The 25,239-nt window shown below is 42.0% G+C and overlaps 1 protein-coding gene across 2 annotated transcripts in view; it reads left to right on the forward strand.

Annotated features, from left to right (window-relative positions):
- LOC129852733 (transcriptional enhancer factor TEF-1-like) overlaps positions 1-25,023 on the forward strand; it is a 35,045-nt gene extending 10,022 nt beyond the window's left edge. The window contains exons 2-13 of one of the 2 annotated variants that reach the window (XM_055918394.1): positions 11,086-11,150; positions 12,931-12,993; positions 13,085-13,147; positions 15,427-15,438; positions 16,538-16,672; positions 16,953-16,999; positions 17,321-17,382; positions 17,531-17,655; positions 18,919-19,092; positions 20,315-20,455; positions 21,086-21,238; positions 21,870-25,023. In XM_055918394.1, the coding sequence (XP_055774369.1) occupies positions 11,086-11,150; positions 12,931-12,993; positions 13,085-13,147; positions 15,427-15,438; positions 16,538-16,672; positions 16,953-16,999; positions 17,321-17,382; positions 17,531-17,655; positions 18,919-19,092; positions 20,315-20,455; positions 21,086-21,238; positions 21,870-21,983 (1,154 nt within the window). In that variant the 3' untranslated portion in view covers positions 21,984-25,023. The remainder of the gene's footprint in view (positions 1-11,085; positions 11,151-12,930; positions 12,994-13,084; positions 13,148-15,426; positions 15,439-16,537; positions 16,673-16,952; positions 17,000-17,320; positions 17,383-17,530; positions 17,656-18,918; positions 19,093-20,314; positions 20,456-21,085; positions 21,239-21,869) is intronic. The other variant, XM_055918395.1, reaches the window with a different exon arrangement.
- The last annotated feature ends 216 nt before the right edge of the window (positions 25,024-25,239 follow it).

Below are 25,239 nucleotides of genomic sequence, written 5' to 3' on the forward strand. Positions count from 1 at the left end.
CCAGGTAGAGAGGACGTAGAGCCGGCAGGGCCACTGAGTGATGGGTGGCGCCCCTCCTCGCCCCTGTCCGAAACACAGTCAACATTTAGCAGAGGTTAGCTGGTGTAATCCTCTCTGTGTCTCCATGAAGTCCCGGGTCAGTAACCTGTTGATATCTGATGTCCTGTTAGCTGGAGAAAAAATACCCCACCTTTAATCTCTCACGATTAACCTGACTCATTACCTCAACCACTCACTGAGCTTTTACCCCACTTTAAGGTCAGTTAAAGTGAACTATTGATTTCATTTTGGTGTTGGCAGAAATAAATAGATTTTTAAAGAGGTATTAATTACATACAAAGACATTATACGGAGAAATTAATTGATCCGCAGTCAGATTTCCAGCCACCGAATGATACTTTTTATCCATTAATCAGGACGGAAGACTAAACACAGTGCCTTTGAGTGTGTGTGAGCGCCGATCTCCACTGGGTTGAATTATGGATGAGTATCAGGAGTCGCAAGAACTTGGCAAAAGCCAATTCAGCTGGCCACTTTCTGCGGGTGAAAATGATGGTCCATTACCACTGAATGCTTGTAGATCCTGGTTGCATACCATGCTGTTACTCACTGTGGAACAACAGTTATATCACACGACAATGATTAAGTAGTGGATATTGTTGGACGGCTCGACGACTGAATGAGAAACATTACTCAGGTTTGGGGTCTGCTGCTCTGTTTGTTCTTTGTTTGCTTAAGACCACAAATATAGCCTAGCCGTTCCATAGAAGAGCTCACCCTTTGTAGCCCTAATCATCAGAAGGAACTGCTTCTATTTTCTCAACCAATCAGCAAAGTCCTCACATTAGAAACCACAAATGAACAAACTGCAGAAATGGGACAGATGAATCACTTGAAATCAGTGTATCTAAGAGAAAATGTGATTATACTTCAATAAATATAAGATCTTATCTTCTCATAAGAACTTATATCTTCTCATATCTTCTCATAAGATCGTATCTTCTCATAGATAAATACATTTTAGACAGAAGTATTAAAAATATAGGTTTATGGTAGTTTTGCAGCGTATTCGTCTGCAACAGATTACTAGCACATCTTTTTTAGAGAATTACTGTAAATGTATTTGAGTAATAGGTTTGAGTAATAGTATGCCTGTTTCTAAAATGACAATCATGTCATTACATTTGAATGTTACTTTCTATCATTTCACATTGTATGCTAAAGGTTATGTAGGAGATTGGGAACATCATTATATCTGTCTTTGAAAGTGGACTGGATTTTGCCTTTTTGTTTGTGGAGCTCATTTTATACATCATTTTTAATATTAAACATGATATTATGTAAACATCATCTTAAAAACATAATCTGTTCGTGTTAACCCATATGTGAGTTTAGTGAGTTATTCGAGGGCATTCATGTTTTGTAAATGGGTGATATGAATCTCTGTGGTTTCTGTCTGCCACACCGGCCTGTTTGAGAAGTCCTGAAGAGGGGACACATTACTTAATGACTTTTTAAACCAAATTCATTAGCTCTTCACATTTCTTCTTCAGTGTTACATAAGTGCCCTCGTGGATTGGGTTAATTTGTTCATTTTTCTGTTTCAAATGAGCACAGAATTGTTGTGGTCTGTGGCTGTATGAATGAGAAATACCCATGTTGAGTGTTGGGGCCGAGGTCAGAGCCGAAAGCAAAGAGCCGCTGATGTTCTATTTCTTTCTCCCAGAGACATGAAGGAGCCTGCCCTACATTTACACAGGCACACAGCAGGCTCTACAAATCAAATAGTCAAATCATGGATTGTGGAATTTTGGGTGGAAGCTACAATGGATGTACAGACTGCAGATGACAAATCAGAATCCCTCAGTACGTTTCACTTAAAATAATTCCTAACAACATTCTTGAAAACGATTTGCACAACAAAAACGAACATATGGTCTTTATTAATCCTTGTTTCCTCTAACTCAGCAGCATGGCACCATGCGATGGATTATCAAAGCAAGCTGAGTGAGTAGGATGTAGAGGATGTGTATACGTGTGTTTGCGTGTGACCGTGCCCTCTCAGCAGGAGGCAGATGGACGCACACACAGACGACCTCTGGAAGATATCAAGGCTTAGATATATAAACGTTCAGTTTCTAAAAGCTAGGAGGGATGGGTGGGACGTGTGTGTGTGTCATCGTGGGGGGGTGGGGTAAACTATTGTGACCCTAAAAATGTCCCGAGTGTGTGTGATCGTCGACATGCCGACTTTGGCCTTGATGTCTTTCTTAGGGCACCACGCTTTAAATAGGGGGGGGGGTTGTTGTTAAGGAGGAGGAAGAGGGGAGGGAGTTTCTTTGAGCCACACCTTCACGGGGAAACACCTGCAGGATCTTAGCAACTTCAATCCTTTATTTTTAGAAGCACTGGAATTGTTTCAGCTAGCCTCTCGCTCAAAGGGCAGACCTATTGTTTTGTTCACCGTGGCAGCTCAGCAATAATTGTTTTTGTACAATCAACACCAATACAAACAACATACTTTTGCAGTGTGGTTATGTTTAATGGTTATAAAATCTGGGCTATCGTTATGTAAAAATATTTGTTTTATTATTTTGTCCATATTCAAATGTAGGTTACTTGAAACTGACAGCCAAATATAGGATACCATTGTCTGTCACCTGTTCAACTTCCAGGCCACAAGTCTCCTTTATTGTTAGTGACAGGTTCTCCTCTTGGCAAGCGCTGTTTCCCAGTGTGCCGCTGTTCTTGTCAAGTTAAAGGCTCTCTGCCTCCTCTACCCACACCCTGATCCAGCCAGGGACCCTCCTGCTGAATGCCTCCAGATTGTTGGTTTAGTCTATTGTGATGCTAATGTCAGCCTGAGACCCCTGAGTCATCTATCAGGGATGACAAGGAAGTCAGGCCTATTGTCTGAACCTGCTACTCCATCCACATAGAGAGAGAGGCTGGCCTCTGGCCCACACTGCATTTTGGGACAGGAAACCCAATGGAAAAGGATCAATGCTGCTCTTACTCTGCCCAGACAGGAAAACTGTCTAGCCATTTACATTGACAAGCATTCATGTAATCAACACTTACATAGATGTCTGTGTCTGTAGAGGGAGGGTGGGAGATATATATATATATATATATATATATATATATATATATATATATATATATAGAGAGAGAGATATAGAGATAGAGAGAGAGAGAAGGAAGCACTTTCTCTGGTTTGAGAAAGTCCCCTGTAGTGCTCCTTGACTTACAAATGAATGTTTTGAGACAGGAGAAGGTAATAGGTACTTTACCCAGTAGTTTCCTACAGCACGATGTTCTAAATATTGGGTTGAGATAATGACTGAGCAGTGCCCTAACATCTTACAGCGTGTTAAGCTTTCACAAGTCTAATTCAGATTAAGCCTGGGCGAAATCACATTGGTGGTTCATTTTGGCCTTTGACAAGTGACACTTGAGAAAATGACATTGTAATGAGGATAAATGATAGATATGTTTGGCGGGGCGGGGCGTGTGGGCGAGAGGTTGCCCCCTGTGCTGTTCAAGGCGTGTCCCGTGCCCCTACTAAGAGGAGAGAGTTAAAACCACATGAGTGAGCGCACCGCTGGCTGACATGGAGCCAGGCCCAGCACGGTCTCAACATCCATTGACATCATCGCCCACCGCAGGGCCAGATGTGACTGTGGTTGTGCCTGCATTAAACAAAAGTGCTGCTACAGGAAATGATCGCCTTTAAAAGGAGGGAAAAAACCTTCAGCAAAGCGTTGTTATTACCACTCAAAGGACGTAACCAAGGCAGTTAAAACGTTTAATACACCATAACCTAAATTAGCTCAATGTTTATCATATGTGGGTGTATTGCTTTGGGGCCTTTTCAGATTTAATAATCTTTTCATTGATATGCTAGTGGAGATGCTTTGTTTACAATGGCCTCTGGGTGCATGATCAATGGCTAATGTATGCACATCAAGTTCACTAATTGACCAGCTCACCCTCTGGAGAAATGTATCTCATCACTGCCATGGCTGGGCTGAGTTCACGTTCTGAAGGGTCAGCACCATTTTTTAGCAAAATGAAGCTCTCATACCATATACAGTGGGGCAAAAAAGTATTTAGTCAGCCACCAATTGTGCAAGTTTTCCCACTTAAAAAGATGAGAGAGGCCTGTAATTTTCATCATAGGTACACTTCAACTATGACAGACAAAATGAGGAAAAAAATCACATTGTAGGATTTTTAATGAATTTATTTGCAAATTATGGTGGAAAATAAGTATTTGGTCAATAACAAAAGTTTATCTCAATACTTTGTTATATACCCTTTGTTGGCAATGACAGAGGTCAAACGTTTTCTGTAAGTCTTCACAAGGTTTTCACACACTGTTGCTGGTAATTTGGCCCATTCCTTCATGCAGATCTCCTCTAGAGCAGTGATGTTTTGGGGCTGTTGCTGGGCAACACGGACTTTCAACTCCCTCCAAAGATTTTCTATGGGGTTGAGATCTGGAGACTGGCTAGGCCACTCCAGGACCTTGAAATGCTTCTTACGAAGCCACTCCTTCGTTGCCCGGGCGGTGTGTTTGGGATCATTGTCATGCTGAAAGACCCAGCCACGGTTCATCTTCAATGCCCTTGCTGATGGAAGGAGGTTTTCACTCAAAATCTCACGATACATGGCCCCATTCATTCTTTCCTTTACACGGATCAGTCGTCCTGGTCCCTTTGCAGAGAAACAGCCCCAAAGCATGATGTTTCCACCCCCATGCTTCACAGTAGGTATGGTGTTCTTTGGATGCAACTCAGCATTCTTTGTCCTCCAAACACGACAAGTTGAGTTTTTACCAAAAGGTTCTATTTTGGTTTCATCTGACCATATGACATTCTCCCAATCTTCTTCTGGATCATCCAAATGCTCTCTAGCAAACTTCAGACGGGCCTGGACATGTACTGGCTTAAGCAGGGGGACACGTCTTGCACTGCAGGATTTGAGTCCCTGGCGGCGTAGTGTGTTACTGATGGTAGGCTTTGTTACTTTGGTCCCAGCTCTCTGCAGGTCATTCACTAGGTCCCCCCGTGTGGTTCTGGGATTTTTGCTCACCGTTCTTGTGATCATTTTGACCCCACGGGGTGAGATCTTGCGTGGAGCCCCAGATCGAGGGAGATTATCAGTGGTCTTGTATGTCTTCCATTTCCTAATAATTGCTCCCACAGTTGATTTCTTCAAACCAAGCTGCTTACCTATTGCAGATTCAGTCTTCCCAGCCTGGTGCAGGTCTACAATTTTGTTTCTGGTGTCCTTTGACAGCTCTTTGTTCTTGGCCATAGTGGAGTTTGGAGTGTGACTGTTTGAGGTTGTGGACAGCTGTCTTTTATACTGATAACAAGTTCAAACAGGTGCCATTAATACAGGCAACAAGTGGAGGACAGAGGAGCCTCTTAAAGAAAAAGTTACAGGTCTGTGAGAGCCAGAAATATTGCTTGTTTGTAGGTGACCAAATACTTATTTTCCACCATAATTTGCAAATAAATTCATTAAAAATCCTACAATGTGATTTTGTGGATTTTTTGTCTCATTTTGTCTGTCATAGTTGAAGTGTACCTATGATGAAAATTACAGGCCTCTCATCTTTTTAAGTGGGAGAACTTGCACAATTGGTGGCTGACTAAATACTTTTTTGCCCCACTGTATATTTAGTGGATATTATGGCCACATGACCCAGATCTATCTCATTCACTTCTTCAGATGAGGCTCTAGCACTGATGTTTTTTTAAATTTAATTTAACTAGGCAAGTTAGTTAATAACAAATTCTTATTTACAGTGACGGCCTAGGAACAGTAGGTTAACTGCCTTGTTCAGGGGCAGAACAACAGATTTTTACCTTGTCAGCTCAGGGATTCGATCTAGCAACCTTTCGGTTACTGGCACAACGCTCTAATCACTAGGCTACCTGCCGCCCCCATGTTCTCCTGGCAGGTGACAATAGTCAGGCCACAGCACCACCTGTCTTCCTCCGGTGTCACTCACCACTCATAAGTACTTTAGAATATGGGCTGAAGCAGAAGGACATGTGGCCTACACACGTGGTATGAACTAACTTCAACTCAAACATCAATATACTGTCTCCTGCAAGATTCAGCTTCTCTCCTTTCCATAGAGCAGCTAATGATGGAAGTTGTGTTAGCAGTGATTAGTTTAAATACAGAGACAGTAATGTGATGAGGACGGAAGAGGAGAGAGAGTCAAGACATATAAATGATGAGAAGGGCTTACCAAGAAAAACATCCAAAAGGACTCATTCAAGGTAGAAAGGAGTTGGAGCGCACAACAGAAAATTACACAGTGGGGATTTTTGAAACGTTGAGAAAGACTATGAAGTTCAGAGGAAATTATTACTAAAGAGCGAGTTCAACTCTGAGTAATGCTAATGTTACTCAAAGTAGTGTGATGGAAAATTGTCAGAATATGCCCAGGGAAAGTGGAGGAGTTGTAAATAAACTGTGAGTCTGCTCTTTTTTGGGGGGCAGCAGGCTCCAGCAGCACCAGAGGGGGTATGAGTGGGGTGGGGAGGGGTAGAGGCAGTGTGGGGGCTGGCGGTAGGGGGGTGTTGGATGGGGGCTAGGAGCAAGCAGACACAGCAGCTGTGTGAACCCCAACAGTCCGGGGGGGATAGAGCGGGGGGGACTTTCCAGCTAGGCCAGTTAACCTCATTGACTACTGCAGTCTCACTGAAAAAACATGGTCTTCTTTTTACAGTTTTAATGGTGGAACGTGTTATGTGCTACAATAACTACATACCTTAGATGTTTCAAACCATGAAAGAAGTGGTGCTGCTGTATGAACCATGGCAGCTAATAGGCCTAAGCAGCAGGTCATCCATCACATGTTGAATTGAAACATTACCCTATTAAAAGTGTATTTGGGCACCCTTACCGTCCGGCAAACGTTTCCGGAGCATCGGCTCTCGGACCAACAGGCTCCGAGACAGCTTTTACCCCCAAGCCATTAGAATGCTAAATAGCCATAAGACTGCTAAATAGTTAAAGAATGGTTACCCGGACTTTCTGCACTGACCCTATCTTGCACTTACTCTATGCACACTCACAAGACTTTATATACACACTATATACACACACACAGTACACTGACACTCTCACACAAATCCCACAAGCATTCACACACACCACACACACACACACACACACACACACACACACACACACACACACACACACACACACACACACACACACACACACACACACACACACACACACACACACACACACACACACACACACACACACACACACACAAACTCTTTTACAGTCATGTGCTGCTGCTGCTACTCTGTTCTTTATTTTACTCTTATTATTATCTATCCTGATGCCTAGTCATTTTACCCTGCCTTCATGTACATATCTACCTCAAATACCTCATCTGGTACTGGTACTCCCTCTATATAGCTCCATTCTTGTGTATTTTATTCCTCTTGTGTTACATTTTTTTTAAATGATTATTTTTTAACTCTGCATCGTTGGGAAGGGCTCGGCTCGTAAGCGAGTATTTCACGGTTAAGTCTACACCCGTTGTATTCAGCTCGTGACAAATAATAATTCAGCTCGTGACAAATAAAATTTGATTTGATTTTTAATTGCAGGGGCAGAAAAAGTGCATTCCTGTGGTCAGGTTTGAGTGGACTGTGACTTTATTCTCTACTACTATTGTAACACACCCAGCAGGGCTAGGGACTAGGGTGAGGCTGTCCCAGGATCCTCCCAGGGAGGAAGGATGCTCAGGGCCAAATTAGATTTCTGTCTGAATGAAGAATCAGCTGCTGGGGGACAATCCCAGGAAGAGTGGACCGACTGGCTTTTTGTGGTGCTGTGGTTTGAGTGCCATTGATATGGCCCAGGACCTTCAGGGTCATTGAGAGTCAGAGGAGACCATTCTTACCGGGGGGGAGGAATCCACAGAGCATGCCTAATCAGCATGACTCTACTCTGGGGGTCACACCATAAATATCTAATCCATTTCCTGCTGCTTTGAGTGACAACTCTTGAAGGAGGGTTCTTGTTAACTCCCTCAGTCAACCCCCATCCCCTCGTCATGACTTTCCCCGTTTTTCTCCAGTGGGGAACAACTATCCACCCGTCAACCTGAGTGAAAATGAAATCACGTGTCCTTACGATGGTCCCAACTCCCAAAGATTGAGAGCTTCCCCTTCAGCAATTCCCTTCCAGCGCTCTGTAACTCAGGCGGATGCCCAGGGCATCATCGGTTACGATACAGGGTTATTTTTGCCCAGCAGGAAACCTCTGGAGGAGAGATGCAGAGAAGCCAGGCCAACGTAAAAGTCTGGTCTTGCGTTGGGAGAAGGTGTTAGCCAACATGTTGACAGACAGTGGAGTAGAACAGGCTGCTGCAGCGTCTTTAGGGGTAATAATTCATCCCAGTCGTATACCTCACTAAATAAGATGAACAGCTCATGTCAGCTCCGACTCTTACCTCCCACAGAGTTGAAATAAGCATGTGTGATGAAGCAGAGATGGGAGCCTTATGTTCATGTGGAGGAAAGGGTCTATGTTGATTCACAACAACTTTCAACTCCCAAATGCTATTGGTTCTCACTGTTCAGGGCATAAAAATCTGTTGATTCTTATTTTAATTGATTGTTCTCATTTGTATGAATGTAATTACTTCTTTCACTTTAGTTGAGTCAAAACGTTCATGGCATCGAAAAGCTTGTTTGATCCAATGGCAATTGTTTCCAATTACGTTATGGGCTTTTAAAAGAAGAAATTAAAAACCCAAAGATTTACTTGAAACCAACTGTACTTGAAAAGTGTGAATGAAAAGAAAAGAGCGATGGAGAAATAAAGTAATGTGGCACTGCTTAGGTTCCAGTGACATGAAAAGGCCTGACTTTAAAATGTTGAATTAGTTTTATTTTTTAATTTTATTTATTTAACCTTTATTTAGCTAGGCAATTCAGTTAAGAACAAATTCTTATTTACAATGACGGCCTACCCCGGCCAAACCGGGAATTAGAACTCTCAACAGGGATAACTTCTCTACCGCGCGACTCCAGGCACTGCGCCACATCTCCCACAGTAAAACACAAGTGTTGATTAGTTTATGGGAGACACAGTATTACCCCTTAGAAACTTTTTGTGTAGGGGGAGGGCGGTTGAATAAAGTGGATTCAGAGTGCTGAATGTGGCCAGTTGCTGTTTTAGCGAATGTTGTTTTGCAGTGGAAACACAAGAAAGAAAGCAGGCTCGCCAAGACCCACTGAGCAGTCTTTTTTCAGCCTGGTGAAGAAAAAAAAGAAGATTCAGCAGTAAGCATTTGTATGCTTTGATCTAGGAATCAGGCGTCTGCGTGAATGCCCTTATTGTCATGTTATGTGTACACAGTGTGTGAATTATTGAAAATAGCTCGGCCCCCAGGTTCATCTGGGAGAGATTACAGTGCAGGCACGCTGGGAGGCCCGGGCCGGGATTGAAATCTCCCAGATGCTGTTTATTTTTCCAGGGGAAGGAGACCAGATTCAGTCACCCTGGCCTTGTCTAAATGCTCCTTGTGAGGAGGCAGGACTTGGGTCATGACTCTCGCCACACCCCTCCTCCTGGTGCCTCGCCCACAACAATCCCCAGCCCCCGTCACGCAGCAGAGCAACACCTTTCTGGGTGTGCCAGACACATGGAGCAAGGTGTTGAGCTACACAACATGTGTTTACTTAACTTCTTCAGGTTTTTCAGTGCGTTGATTTAAATGTGCTATTTTGAAAAGGCACTGGTTAAATCTGCTACATCTTTCAAAAGAAACTGAACATTTGAAATGCTTATATGTAGAGCCAGTAGTGAAACTAGGGGCTAATACATTTGATAAAATAGTGAAAGCAAAGATCTTGGCATCCAAACCCCTCTGGCATCCAATAATAAGACTGGGAGAGACAGCCAGAGAGAGGGGGGGTGAGATAGAGAGACTCCCTCTCCCTTGACAGGTGTTGGTAATGGCAGTAACTCAAGGGGCAATACCCAGACTGAACGTCCTTTCATCTGGCACACCTGAACAGAGCGCGCTCCCTGGGTTCACAGCAGGTGGAGGCTTCTGCCTGGCTGCCTCGGTGTGACATTACACAAACAACAGGCAGCACATACAGCCCCAGCCTAACAACCCAGACCTGCCTGCCACCACCTCCACTACGCTTGTTCTATACTTCCCTTTAGTCACCATCCTCATGTGCAGCATCTGCATTAGGCGGTCCATCCACTGCCTTTCACAGGAAATGTTGTAGCTTTTCCATTCTGAGAACAGTCACTGCTCCGTAGCCAATGTACCGTTCGTTGTATATTGATGATGCTAAGTGAAATATCAAGACAAGGCCTTTCATTGAGCTGGAGAAAAAAAGCCTGTTTGGTTGTTTAAAGGACGTGTTGCATTACATGGGAGGGAGAAGTAAGTCCATGGCATTGGTTGCCTTCAGCTGGACACATAATTAGAGTGGCTCCTTACCTATAATTTGCGTATTAGTTTTGGGGTGGCGGTATGTTATTACCATATAAAAAGGCTAAGCAGGGGTCATTGTGCATCGCTGCAGCAATTAGAGGCGAGCTGAGGGCAGAAGAATGTTTGGAGCTGCCATTAATTGGAAATCACTACAAAGCCCATGCTTTAATTATCATTTAGTGAGAACAGCACTGCTTAAATTAATATATTTCCATTGCCATTATTTACAGTAACAGTATGAATGTCTGGATCAGTTTCCTTTCATAGCGTGAGGCTTTGAAGAGAATGGAATTCAATTAGATGAATTTGAAAGGCTGTAGGCTTGTTGTAAGGCTTTCGCATGCTAATGCAACATGCCCCTTTTACATTTAAATGGGATTTTTGTTTGTTTGTTTGTCGTGATGTATATAGTGAGATGTAAATGTCTGATGATTATACAGTATGATGCATATTTGACTATCGTGTGCTTCATTTGTGTCATTGTAAATTGAAAGGACACATGAAGTCCAGGATCTCAATGATGGCTTATTTTGTGCTAACCTTTCTCACTCCTTGCTTTGTGCTTTCTGCAGGTCGGAATGAGCTGATAGCGCGATACATCAAGCTTCGGACTGGGAAGACGAGGACGAGGAAGCAGGTAAGAGGGGAGCGGAAATGTTTGCATGGCATGTTAAAACTGAAGAAGGTCATCACACCTGAATGTGCCTGCTGCCTGTGTCTCTGCTGGAGAGAACACAGGGCACACACACACACACACACACACACACACACACACACACACACACACACACACACACACACACACACACACACAGACACACAGACACACAGACAGACAGACAGACAGACAGACAGTCAGTCAGTTAGTTGCATGGAGCTTTGCTGCATGCTTGGTCTGATGGGAGGCTGTCTTACCAGACCCTGGATGTGTTTAGTCTTCTTACAGTTATCCTGCATGAGACGATGCCTCTTCAAAAGCTTTCTCTCTCACATACACACACACACACACACACACACACACACACACACACACACACACACACACACTGACTTGGACACCCTCACATTACAGTAACGCAACTATAACACACTCGTTCCGTCTGGAAGAGTGTTATAAGATGGATACATTATTCAATATTTGTTGTGAAAAATGTATTTGGTGTTTTAAAATAATCACAACAGAAACTGGTTTAGGACATAGATGATAGGACATTGATTAATAACAACATTATTTTTGTCTGTTATACGTTTCCAGTTGATGTAAGCAACAGACTGTAGATATAAATAGATGTTACCCATAAGCTCCCATAATATCAGTTGGTGGGAAGGTGTCTGGCCATGAGGTCCATCAGTCTGTTTGAGCAGGAAGTCATGCTTATGGCCACTGGCTCGTAAGTCCATGATAAACACCCCTGTGTCCAGACTGACACTATAGCTGGGTGGGAATTGATCAGCCAGCTAGAGAAAGTGTGCTACGTCTCTGTAATTCACTCTCTCAATGGGGAATCACACAAGATAGAAGGTTGTTTGCCTGCTGTAATATAATTTATGATACAACCAAAAAACACAAATATTTGATATTTAATTATTGACTTGTTGAGGTGTTAAGAAATCAGTCTCAATCAGAAATCATGGTAATTTATTTGAGTTAATTAACATAATTTGAAATATTATGATTACTTCCACATTCACTGTTCTAACTAAAGAGCCCTGTTCTGTATGAGACTAGAGAAAACAATATCAGGACGTAGGTTGATTAAAATAAGGAATGTCACATTGAATTGTAATTGTAATCTTATTTTGGCGAGCTGGAACGGAGTACTTCCCCATCACCCTGCTCCCCCTATTAACAGACATGCTTTTAGGCGTTGATCATTCCCCAGTGAACTGCCTCAACAGCCACTTGTGTGTGATTGGCCTGATTAAGACCGAGAGCAGAGAAAGGAAATCCCTCTCAGACCAAGCGTTTGTCCCTCCCCCCGTCAGAAATACAGACTGACCACACATTATCTTACTATAGCCAACCACTTACATACTGAATATTTTATACAAAAGCATGACATATTTCCAAGTCTGTGTGAATGTTGAAAGCAGCATGGGCCTCTGAAACGACTTATCCGGCTCCCTTAAGAATACAAGACTGGCCGATTCTCATTCAGTACACAGTCGATCACATCTGCGCCCTGTTAATGTGTGCTAAAGAGGCCTGCATCCTTCTTAATCAGCTCACTTAAGTGACAACAACAGGCAACACAATGCTTTGTGGCTGTGAGCTTGGTGTGTGGCTTGGAGATGCTTCTATTATCCTATTGGGCAGCTCAAATCCCCCTGAAGTGTTCTCAACAAAGAGATGTGTAATCCTTTTTGTATTTTTGGTTTTCTTGTTTTTTCTCTCTTCTTTTGTTTAAAAAATGGAGGTGTCTAGTCACATACAGGTCTTAGCAAGAAAGAAAGTTCGAGAAATCTCAGCTGCCATCAAGGTACGTCTGGCTTTGCCCAGTTGCAGGGGGGCTTTTCATCGCCATGGTTACAGGCTGTTCCTTTGTTTTCCTCCCCTCCCCTACCCCGCAGGTGTCTAGTCACATTCAGGTTCTTGCCAGAAGGAAATCTCGTGAGTTTCATTCCAAGCTAAAGGTATGCGCTTTTCTGCTTTTGGGCTTGTGGTTGCTGTGTGTCGTCTTACTTCCTGTTTCCCGTGGTGACAGAGTGAATGCCTGACGCTCTGATTCCCGTAGCCTAGATCCCCTGCTTATGATTAGAATTCATAATATAACTCCCCCTCTCTCTGACACACACACACACACGCACACACACACACACACACACCTCCATAAGTGTTTTATTTCTATTTTCTTTATTGTCATTGAACAATAAGTGCATTTGCTTTGAAAACAATTGTAAGGATCTGTTTAAATACTTTAGGTTTTTTAATAATATTTTAGGTTTGTGAAAATATAAGATATAGTTATTACTAGTGTCCATAATGCAAGTCTGAAAATACATGTAGATATCATGTGAATGAGAAATTCAATATTCTCATGAGAGCAAGGCTTGCTAAATATTTTAAATCTGTTCCACAGAACTGAGTGGACACTCTCAAAAAGAGCTTAAAGAATTTCACTTTTTTTCTGTAATTTTTGCCAAGAAAAATATGTTAATGTTAGCCCAGACATCCGAAAGGCAAAGTCATCATTTTCTACAGTTAAATGAAAATGAGCCCAACCGCGTTGGATCCTTATAAAACCCTCAAAGCAAATGGCGCTCACAGTTTGTAAACTTTGTTGCTCCTTTCTTTCTGTTTGGCATGACAATGTGAACCCAGAATCAGAGGTTGGTACTGGTGTTATCTGTACTGTATGTGGGAAAGCATGTTGGCAAGATGCATTGGCTGTTGGTGAGTGGCTGAGAGCTGAGAGCTGGAGTTCAGAGGTCATCAGCAGAAGTCTGTTTACATGCCATAAGCAGACACACTATCAGCCACTGATGTGCTGCATGTTAAAAGGGTTTAGGTTCAAAGACTAAGGGTGGTCTATGAAAAAACCTTTGCCTCTTTTCTTGTTGCTGTTTTAACCTAATCATCTTCCCCTGTCAATGCTGAGTTAAGACCATGAGGAAGCAGCATCTCACCTGCCCTCTCTGCTGTTGTGCCAACCCTCCATATTGATAACTCTAGGCTATCACATTGACATTGCTATCAGTTGCCTTCTTTTCTCTGTGTACATGTGTAGCTGTCCTATTACATTCTTCCTCTGTGACTCATTTTTACCAATGTGTTGAAAATCATGTGCTAGCACCAAATATACCCTTTCAAAAATGTCTTGTGAAAAGAAATATATTGTGAAAGGTTTAATCTTGTAATAAATGTACCTGTAATTCAATTTTTTTTTACAGGGGTCATTTGGCAATGTATGTGTGTTTAAGGACCTTAAAGTTTTGCCAGATTTCTTTCTCTCTCGTCTTTATGAAGGGATGACTACATCTTTTGACTTTCACACTTTTCCCCTGTTCCCAGTGTTCAGATGGATTAATGACCCCTCATTAGTGTGTGTGTTGTGTGTGTGTGTGTGTGAGTATCAGCCAGCTGTAAATGCCTGGTCTTTCAGGCACAGTTTGGCTGTCTGAGTTAAAACAGCCATCTTTTGTACGGGTCTCTGTCTACTCTCATCTAAAGCAAATTAGAGCTCAGCAGCAAAGAGAAAGGCACGCGTCCCCCTCCATTTTACAGGGAACATCTCTGTATATCTGCTCTGTCTCTTTTCTTATCTGAGACATGTTGAGTGAAATGACAGTCATTATGGTGCCATTCTTTGTGCTACTTCTCTCAAACCATAGCTGACCATAATGATCAAATCCTCAGACATTCCAAGTCCACCACATTCTCCAAAATGTCCCACCCCACATTATTATTATCCACGTTTCACAGCAGTGCTAGTTGATTAATGAGTCTGAGGTTCCTGTACCGATACATTATTTCAGTGTAATGTTTTGACAGAGGACATGGCATGAATACTTCAAAGTGCAGTTTGATTTGAATATACATTTGAATATTTTATACCATTTAACAATGGTATTTTGTCCTTCAGGGTTTTCTTAAATTTTTGTTATGACCAAAGGATATCATGTCCTAAAAGACGATTCAATAGAATTCATATAATTTTACAAGCATTATTATAATCAAATCTGATTAACTGAAATCTGATTAATTGAATGAAATTATACGACTTTCACCTACATTGTCAAATTGATTGAAGTGATTTCTAGAAATGCTCTTTGTTATCAAGGTATTGTGTGTTGGATCATTGAAATCAAAAAATGCTGATTGTTAAAACATAAATTGTTACATCTTGCTAATGCAGGATTGTTGTCCAGAGGGATTGTAAAATTACAATAAAACCTTGTTTGTTTGCATTTAGGTTACAAGCATGGTAAGTATCAATTATCTGTCCAAGCTCCTGGCTCTGCTCTTGCCAGACCTGTCAGCTGGTTGAGTGTCTTTGCTTCTGCTATTGTACCATAGCTGCTGCTGCAGCCCAGTGACTGTCTAGTCTGTGGGCCTCTGTCATAGCTTCACACCACTCCATCTACAGATACTGTACAGCTCTTGCCAGCATGCTCGCCCTCAGCTTCTGCATGTGTTCTCATGGGGATCCTAGTTCTGTAGGGATGGGTCAGAAGTCATACTGTATACTGCTCTACTTGTGTTGGGATAAGAAACTACATTTCTGTTTGTTTGTGCTGCTGGGTTAACACACAGTAGAAACGGAATGCCATAGATAGGGTTTAGCTGGATGGTATACAGCAGACAACTGAGTGGAACTGATGCTAGCGAGTATTTCTTCACCGTTCCCTCAGCCACTAACTCACTAACTCACTACTCCACTACTATCAATGAATTAACCTTTCTTGATATCAACATTAAATTAAATGTGATTACATTTTTTCTGATACACAAAGGCTGAGAGTAGTCCTCATGTACTGTATTGAGCTGAAGCCTTTCTCACAAGGAGAAGAGTGGGGGGGACGTGGTGAGAGGAGCCATGAAAGGAACTCTTAACCAAAGCTTTCGTCCTTCGGACTTACTTTAGTCATTCTCTTTGTATGGTTAACTGTTCTGTCAGGCAGACAAATCCAACCTTGACATAAGAACTATTGAATTATGTTATATTCAAGGAATAGCGGAGAAAGGAGTTATTATTACTCACTCTATTACCTATTCTATATGGTAGGAAGTGTGTTAGAGATAGATTAGTCAACAAGGAAACGTGCTTTTATTAAGTGCATACCCGCACGTACCATTAATACAGGAATTCAGTTTTCACCTTACTCTGTGGCGCATTCCTTTGAAACAATCCACTTCTTTAATGGCTGCCGCAATATGTTTGCTTTTAACGTGCATGCTGTCCGTCATTGTTGGAGGCGAGTGTGTGTGCTTGTGTGTTTAGAAGTGTGGCTGTTGTTATCACTGTTCTATGTCCCCCATCTTGCCCTCTGTGAGTGCTAAGCCTTTTGTGACTGCTGTTGAAGGATCAGACCGTGAAGGACAAAGCCCTCCAAAGCATGGCCTCCATGTCATCGGCTCAGATTGTTTCTGCCACCGCCATCCACAACAAGCTGGGCCTGCCAGGCATCCCGCGCCCAGCCTTCCCTGGAGCGGCAGGGGTAAGAGGCCCGCCGGCAACCCACTATCGGTCCACTCAGACCAACACACCACAGAGGGCAGCCACCAGGCCCCCTGCTCCCCAGCCAACACAGCTGACGTCCCATCCAAATCACATTACACACACCAGGGTTTTATGGAAACTGACCACATCTGATAAGCACAAAATCAAAACGAATGCTATTCGAGATAACTACATGTATTAATTGTGCTGCTTGGAAGTATTTTTCGGGGATGTGTGTTTGGATGTTTTGTTGTGTATTGATTTATCTAATTCTCTAGTTTTGGCAGGGCATGATATCAACAGCCCAACCTGGATCATCACAAGAGTGAGTATCATGTTCTCTTCTCAGAAAACATGCAACGTGACAGTTTTCTATTTCTCTCCCCCTCTCTGTTTCTCTCTGTCACCCTCTTGCTGTTCCGCTCACTTTCTCGATCTCTGTCGCTCTCTATTTCCCGTATTCGCCAATATGTTCTTTGTGGGTGCAGCGGTTGAGGGGTCCATATAGAAATGAAAGATAGAAATGGATGGGGTCTCTTACAAATACTTCAGTCAGTCTTCTTTCTTCTTTGCTGTTTGTCAGTGATATGTTCAATATGTTGCTCTGTAGAAGTTCCAGACCATTGCATTTTTCCCTCTGTTTTAGCATCAAGCCGTTCACCCAACAAGCATATCCCATCCAGCCGGGAGTAACAACAACGATTTCCAGTAAGGCTTTCACTCATGCAAATTTACTTTTTTCTTAATAAGTAGACCTATAGCATTGTTTAAAATCTGACATTATAATGAGCTATGGAGATAAAATTCAGTTTGATATGTCAGAGAGATAGTGTTACTCATGGTGGTTGTGATGCAGGCTATGAGCCCACATCAGCCCCAGCCCCAACAGTCCCAGCGTGGCATGGCCGCTCCATTGGGACATCCAAGCTCCGGCTGGTGGAGTTCTCTGCCTTCCTGGAGCAGCAGAGAGACCAAGACTCAGTGAGTATCCTGAGTATCCTTTTATCCAGAGCGACTTACAGGAGCAATCAGGGCTAAGTGCCTTGCTCAAGGGCACATCAACATATTTTTCACCTACACGGCTCTGGGATTCAAACCAGCAAGCTTTTGGTTACTGGCCCAACACTCTTAACCACTAGGCTACCTGCCGCTACTCGTCACCACTCTGCATATGTATTATATGTATCTTGCATGTACCACACTACCAGGCTACTCATCACCACTCTACACCACTACACACTGCCACTGACCTATTCACTGTATCCAGACTGCCACTACCTCAGGGTTTTTTATGTGGTTTTAATGTTGAGGGAAAAAATACCCGCACGCTCTTATAGCTCTCCTTTTTCATGAAAGCATGTAAAAGCATGTCAAGATAGGGAGGGTATTGTCCGTATTCATGGCCGCTCTCATGAGACATAGCTGTCAGTCATTTCCAGCTCTTATCAGCCAGTTCTGGCCCCCTCTCAACACACAGAGGGTCTAGCTGCACACTGTCGAGGATCAAAAAGACGAGAATGAATGCACACACTAGATTGAGTTCCCTTCGCTAGTTCTGACCGACCATACACACACAGAACACTGGGATTAGGGAAAGTAAGATGGACCACAGACCCATGTCCACATCATGTGAAAAGGCACACAGACCAGCAGCACTAAGCTCATGCCTCACATTCTTTATTGTTTGGTTTGGACGTGAGCGATCTGTCTTGGTTTGTCTGCATTCCCCCGAGAATTTTATTTTGTTATTGATATCGCAGGACAACAGCCATTAATCTTGTATTTAGCTGAATATTTGAGATGGTTACATGGCCTTAAAGCTAGGCTGGAGAGGCCATGCAGCACTCTGGTACTGAAGTAAAGGGCAACAGTGACTTTGAAATAACCCTCATGATAAGATTTGACTCACTCACAACCAGAGCATTAGGACAATAGTACAGATTTAATTGTGAAGATATTCCCGGATTTGCTGGCATTCCTCTTTTTTGTCTTATGACTATATATCTTATTTATATTTTTATATCTCATAAACCATGGAGAACAGACTAACTGGTACTGTAAATTAGAATTGTTTTTCTGAGGATCTCAGCCAGCTAGATGTTCTACAGTTATTGAAAACAGAACAGTAATAAACTGCAACTTCTGCATGAGAGATCAATACTCCAAAGCATTTTTTTTAATGATTTACAAATGCGTCTTTTTTGATATTAGTTGTGTAAGATTCTCCTGTTTCCTGTCTTTCAGTACAACAAGCACCTCTTTGTGCACATCGGACAGACGAACCACTCCTACAGCGATGCCTTGCTGGAGTCAGTGGACATTCGTCAGATTTATGACAAATTCCCTGAAAAGAAAGGAGGACTGAAGGAGCTCTTTGGCAAGGGTCCCCAGAATTCCTTCTTCCTCATAAAATTTTGGGTGAGTGTCATGTTGCTAAGTATCTGCACTGGTCTGGTGACTGAATAGCACTTTAGTGTGTACAGTAGCCATGTGTGTTTGTATGAAGAAAGAGGTAAAGAAAAGATATGGAGAAACCAGTATTGGGGAAAGAAAAATAAACTCACAGATATTTAAACAAATATGTTCACAGAATTACTTACTATTAATTAGCCTGTGAAATTAAACTGGTGAGATTTAATGCATTTTGTTCTACCTTAGTATCCCCATAAAGATATATTTAATATAATTTCTCATGTTGTTTCTATAGTATAAAGCATTTCCTGTTTTACAACCCAGAGAAAACAGGATTTGGTTTCATCTCCAGTGAATGGGTTTAATCAGAGGCTAAACACTGAATATGGCTGCAGAATGCATGTTGCTATATTTGGCCTCGCATAGCAGGAGAGCTTGTGATCAAAGCACTCGCTAATTCAGTGTAATATCTCAAAACAATGGAGTGACCTGGTTGCACTCTTAATGGCTGTTTAAACATTGCATGTATTTTAGCCCAATGGAAAATGCTAACTAGCGGCAGCCAACAAAGTGGGGCTCGCCGTCGCAGCCAGAACAGCCCGCTCAAATTCCGTTTGAAGTGACCGGCCAATCTGAATTTCAAATGAAAGGCACAATCTGCACAATAATTAAAGTGTAACTGTTTTGACTAATGAAGGAGGAGGATGCTATAGAAGGAGATGTGCTCTTTTTGTCCCCGTAATGAACATGATGTCCTGGACCTGGAGAGCTGCCCTCAGAGCACTGCTCCTTTTCACCTACATGAATCAGCCTCTTAACATAACTTCATTTAATCTCCCTTAAAATCTAGTTCCAAATATGGATTACATTTACATAGTCATTCAGAAGTGGCTAAGAAGTGTGTTATTTATTTAAGACGGTCCATTCACTTGATCACTGATGCCCCGCTAGATGGTAATACATTCACAGGTGTAGGTCATTATTTATTTAAAATAAATGACGACTTTCAATCTACACTAACATTTTTCCATTGCATGGTGCGTTTACATACAATTCTGTTCTGCATGCCATTAAATTGTCATCTCATTGCCCTCTCAATAGAGGGCAGTATTGTGATGGCCATTTTTTGCTAAAACACATTTCTCGCTAAAACACATTTCTCTCACCTCATATGGATGAATAAATGAGACACATTTCTGACTAATAATGTGTTATTTGTGGTTCCCAGGCTGACTTGAACTGCAACATCCAGGATGAAGCGGGGGCTTTCTATGGAGTGACCAGTCAGTATGAGAGCTCTGAGAACATGACAATCACCTGCTCAACTAAGGTGTGCTCCTTTGGCAAGCAGGTGGTCGAGAAGGTGGAGGTGGGTAAAAAAATACATTCTGTAAATTACATATTCAGTCACCTGTTGATATCAGTATATGTGGAGGCCGAAGAAGCTCACACCTGGTTAGGTGAGGTGCTGGCAAGCAAAGTAGCACACTTCAAAAAGAAAAGCGTCACACACTAGGAGTTCAGATGCAATAATTTACGGCCAAGCTTCATCAGGGTTTAATGACAAACACTGCGAGTCACTAGTTTATATAGTTTGGAAGGACACACACAGGTGTCTGTAATCATGGCCAGCTGTGGCATGATTTCATTGGTCGATTTACAAATATCAATAGAACATGTAAAAAAGCATGAATGGATTACATACGATCATAGATACAATTAGGCTACATCATATAGGCCTACAAACACTTTATTTACAATGGATAACAAAAACACAATCATCACAGGAATGGCTTCAGATCAAACTCTACGATGAGATCTTTAAATTAAAGATCCAGACGGTCTCTAGTTTTATCAATAAATTGTCAAGGTCACCCCCTCTCTTAGGGAGGGTGACGTGTTCGATGCCGATATAGGGAAGGTATAGATATGATAGATATGACATATCTATCAGTATGTGCGTCACACATTTCTGGATGTTGGTTTTCTCTCTCCCCAGACGGAGTATGCCCGGTTTGAGAACGGACGCTTTGTGTACAGGATAAGCCGGTCTCCCATGTGTGAATACATGATCAACTTTATCCACAAGCTCAAACACCTGCCTGAAAAATACATGATGAACAGTGTCCTGGAGAACTTCACCATTCTATTGGTAAGGATTACTTCCTGTCCATCCTACTACTGCTTCCTAAAGCAGCCAATTACAAAAGCCTCTCTCACTACTCTAACCTGTGGCTAGGACCCTCCCTCTCCTTTATCCTAGCTTTCTGCTGGGCTCCTTTGGCTCCAGCGAACCTGAAAAGAGGAGCTCTGACTGGGATCTGAGATGTGCCTCGCTCCATTCACCTGCATTCCTCACATTCCACAGGGGATGTAACGCAGTGTGAGGAGCCTTATCATCTGCAGGGGAGAGGAAGGGAGGAGGGGAGGGGAGCGATCAGAGGGGGTGGGGACCCCTGTTTTAGCCATCACATGGGGGCTTAAAGTCCTATTCTCCACTGCAGAGAGAGCTCTTTTTAATGGATGTGTGGGTGTGCACTCTCAACCCTGCCCCGGTTTTGTTTGTTTCATTTTTTTCACCCACTCCTTTAAATTCCTTAGATTTACAAATTGACTAGTTTTTGTCTCACTGTTTGCTGATTGACATCTGTCCGTGGGCCTTTTAACATCGGAAAGTCCTTTTCCTGAGACCCATATTCCTCTCCAGAGACTGCTCATTGCATTACATGGAGTGGGATTGCGTTAGGTCTGAATGACTAATATGACATCTCCGTCTCTTCCAGGTGGTGACGAACAGGGACACACAGGAGACTCTGCTGTGTATGGCGTGTGTGTTTGAGGTGTCGAACAGCGAGCACGGTGCGCAGCATCATATCTACCGACTGGTGAAGGAATGAGACTCCTGAACCCCCTGGATCCTCCCTTTACATAGACTAAAGAACCTCAAAACAAAGTGACAGTGCCTCTAGCTGAAAATCACACATGCACTGCTTTTCGGTCACATTTTGTGAGTCATTGTTAGTCATTTCTTTGTATATTAATGTATGTATTTGATGTTTGACTGCAGCTGTGAATTGCGGTACAGTTGTTCTATGTTTTGATACAGGAGAAATTCTTCATTTTAAGGATGGCGAGTCAATCTTTGTTTGTAGGATGTACATATATAAGAGGCAGTATGTAAGGAATCTGTTGGTTGGGTTTAATTTGGTCAGCAGACATTATGTGTATGTTGTCTTCTTTCGCTTTGATCTTGTAATGTACACTTAGAAAACACTAGAAAGATGTTGTCTTTTCCCCATTGGTTCTGTAAACTACATGTATATCCGTAGTTGATTTGTGAGCGTATAGGTCACAGGAGGTTGGTGGCACCTTAATCGGGGAGGACGGGCTCGTGGTAATGACTGGAGTGGAATCAGTGGAATGGTATGAAATACATCAAACACATAGTTTCCAGGTGTTTGATGCCATTCAATCTGCTCCGTTCCAGACATTATTATGAGCCGTTCTCCACTCAGCCGCCTCCTGTGGTAAAGATATACAAACCGTACATACACACTTGACCAATAGGTTTTCCAAAGAAAAGCATTTTAAAAAACATTTTGGGGATAATGAAATTGCTTCACGAAAGTTAGTCGAAGGCAAGTGATTGTGGGCATCATAATAGTGAAGTTATTGCTTTACAAAAGCATCTGTTTCTTTCAGGGAAATAAGATACCGATCCCTGTGGACAATCCACGTCTTAGACACTAACAGCAGAATGAATGCACTGTGATTACACTACAGAGGCCTAGTTCAACCTGTGTCTGCCTCAGACAGGGCTTACAAGTCTTACATTGCAATAAGGAAACCATACATCTATCCTGTTCCAATGTCCTACGCTACAAACGAGTCCCTCTCTTCTGAGAAGACAGTCATTAAAATGGATTTGATTCTAAAAACATGAAAGCACTACTTTAGCTACTCTGAGTGGAATGTCACCTTGTCCTAAGCACTTGGTTCCCCTTCTAGGACATGCCGATTTTAACTTTTACGTTTTTCTTTTAGGTGTGTGGTTTAAGGATTTAGGATATCCTGAAATAACCGTGAGAAAATGGATCACTTCTTAGACAGTGGGCTGTGTTCAGTATGCAGTTACATTGCCTCTGAACAGATTATGCATTTTTTCTGGTCATTGCAGTGTAATTTCTACAAAGTCCTAGCCAGTGTCGCTGCCTTTACGTTCACACCACCCCATGAATCTGTGGCCTACACCAATTCCGAGCCTTAAACATGTTACGGACGTGTGAATTCCAAAAGATGCCACTAAAGCTGTGATCTCTTTCCTAAGCTGGGTGACTAATTTTCACATTTTGTAGGAATTCTATTACAGTACAATCTGCCAAAGTGTAACAGTGTACAGTGCCTTATTGTATGGTGTCAAACTGGCTTTGGTTTACTTTTAAGAATGTATTTTGTTTTTAACACGCACAAAAAAATATATAAAATCACTCACCAATATACATATTGGCACAAAATTTTACCACAAACACGAGTTAAACTGAGTTACTTTTTAACATAAATAAGAACTGACTTTGCCTTTCCTGTTTTGAAAGACCAAAAATACAGAGATACATACGATCTCTAGTCATGTCCTGCACTGTAGCATGGAAGTGCCTTTGGTTTAGAATCTCCAGCAATGAAAATACTAAATAATTACGAATTAAGCATTGCTAAACCAAAAAGAGATGTAATGAAACCAATCACCACATTGCCTTGCTGAAGGTTTGTACTAGATGACAAGGGACAGTGAGTGAGTCGATCCATGGTGAAATAAAATATATATTAATATAATTTGGTTTTAATAAATGATCTGTTAAGAAGAGTACCTGTACTATTCATGTGTGTAAAGTTATAGTCTGTGAAAGGCCTGTTTGACCAGACAGCAACTGATAGAATGGATGATGGTGACTCGTTCCAGCAGCTGTGAAGTCACATAGGCTTACAACTTTACCTTAAGAAGAGATACATGTATCCTGATTCTTACTAAATTATTTATGGGAACGTCTTATTCTGAATCATTGCAGAAAATGTTTCTGGTGGATACAGACAAAGTTGGTTCAATTGCTCAGTATTTTTTTGCTACAGCTCTCTGGAGACTGGAGTTCAGTAGGCATATATATTTTTTCTTTGTTGACTGTTTTATCTCCCTTTTTGCCCTGTGTACTAGTTCACGTTTATGAATTACTTACTGAGGTGTTCCTGTTTTATTGTTCTACATGTATATGATGGTTTGTGATTACATTTTGGGTATATTCCAAGCCCCAAGAGGGTGGTGATGCTGTTACTGCTACACTGCTGGTACATTTGACATGTCAGTTCCAGGCTGGAACAGAACTGTACCTCCCACGTCTCTGGGGACCAGAAGACTGTTGCCTTTGATCAGATGAATTGTCTGGAGGACACTCTGGATAAATGGACATAAAGCATGGATGTGTAACGGAATCTCGACACAAACATATCAGCAGTTTAGCTCTTGTTGTTATTTGTTTGTAATTTTGTCTAAATGTAGGTACTGGTACCTTTTTTGTTGGTTATTACCATTTTAAGATGTTGGCTTTAAAGTGAACTTTTCCATAGTTCAGATAGTATCAGAAAAACAACTATTGGGTTTGTGTGCAGAGATTTTCTTTGTAAAAAGGTGCTTTGTATAAAATGATATATCCTGGCTTTTCTTGGTACAGAAGTGTGATATCTTTTCATATCCATGACAGTAAAGCGTTGGAGCAAGGGACAGAAAATAAAACCTGCTATGTGTATGTGTTCTCTACTGCATATGGTCTTGTCTTTGCTCCGTAACATGTTGATGCCTTCTTGATAAAGTGGTAGATATTTTGTAGCTTTCTAGATACTTTGTATGTATACAATATTGAAGTTAAATAAATCAGGAAAAATATGGTCTCCCTTTTTTTTCTGTGAACAACTGACAGTGAGAATACACAAAAAATACAGACCATCTCCACATTAATACATTAAATTCGAACTTAACCTTTAGATAAATAAACATAATATGTAAGAACACATCCGCTGTACTAACCACAAATACACAACAGAGGGAGCCATTCCCTGCCTTTGGTATTGGTGCCAGCCTTGTTATAGTATCTCCATTATGTTACA

Source organism: Salvelinus fontinalis, chromosome 4, assembly GCF_029448725.1.
Source record: "Salvelinus fontinalis isolate EN_2023a chromosome 4, ASM2944872v1, whole genome shotgun sequence".
Classification (NCBI taxonomy): domain Eukaryota; kingdom Metazoa; phylum Chordata; class Actinopteri; order Salmoniformes; family Salmonidae; genus Salvelinus; species Salvelinus fontinalis.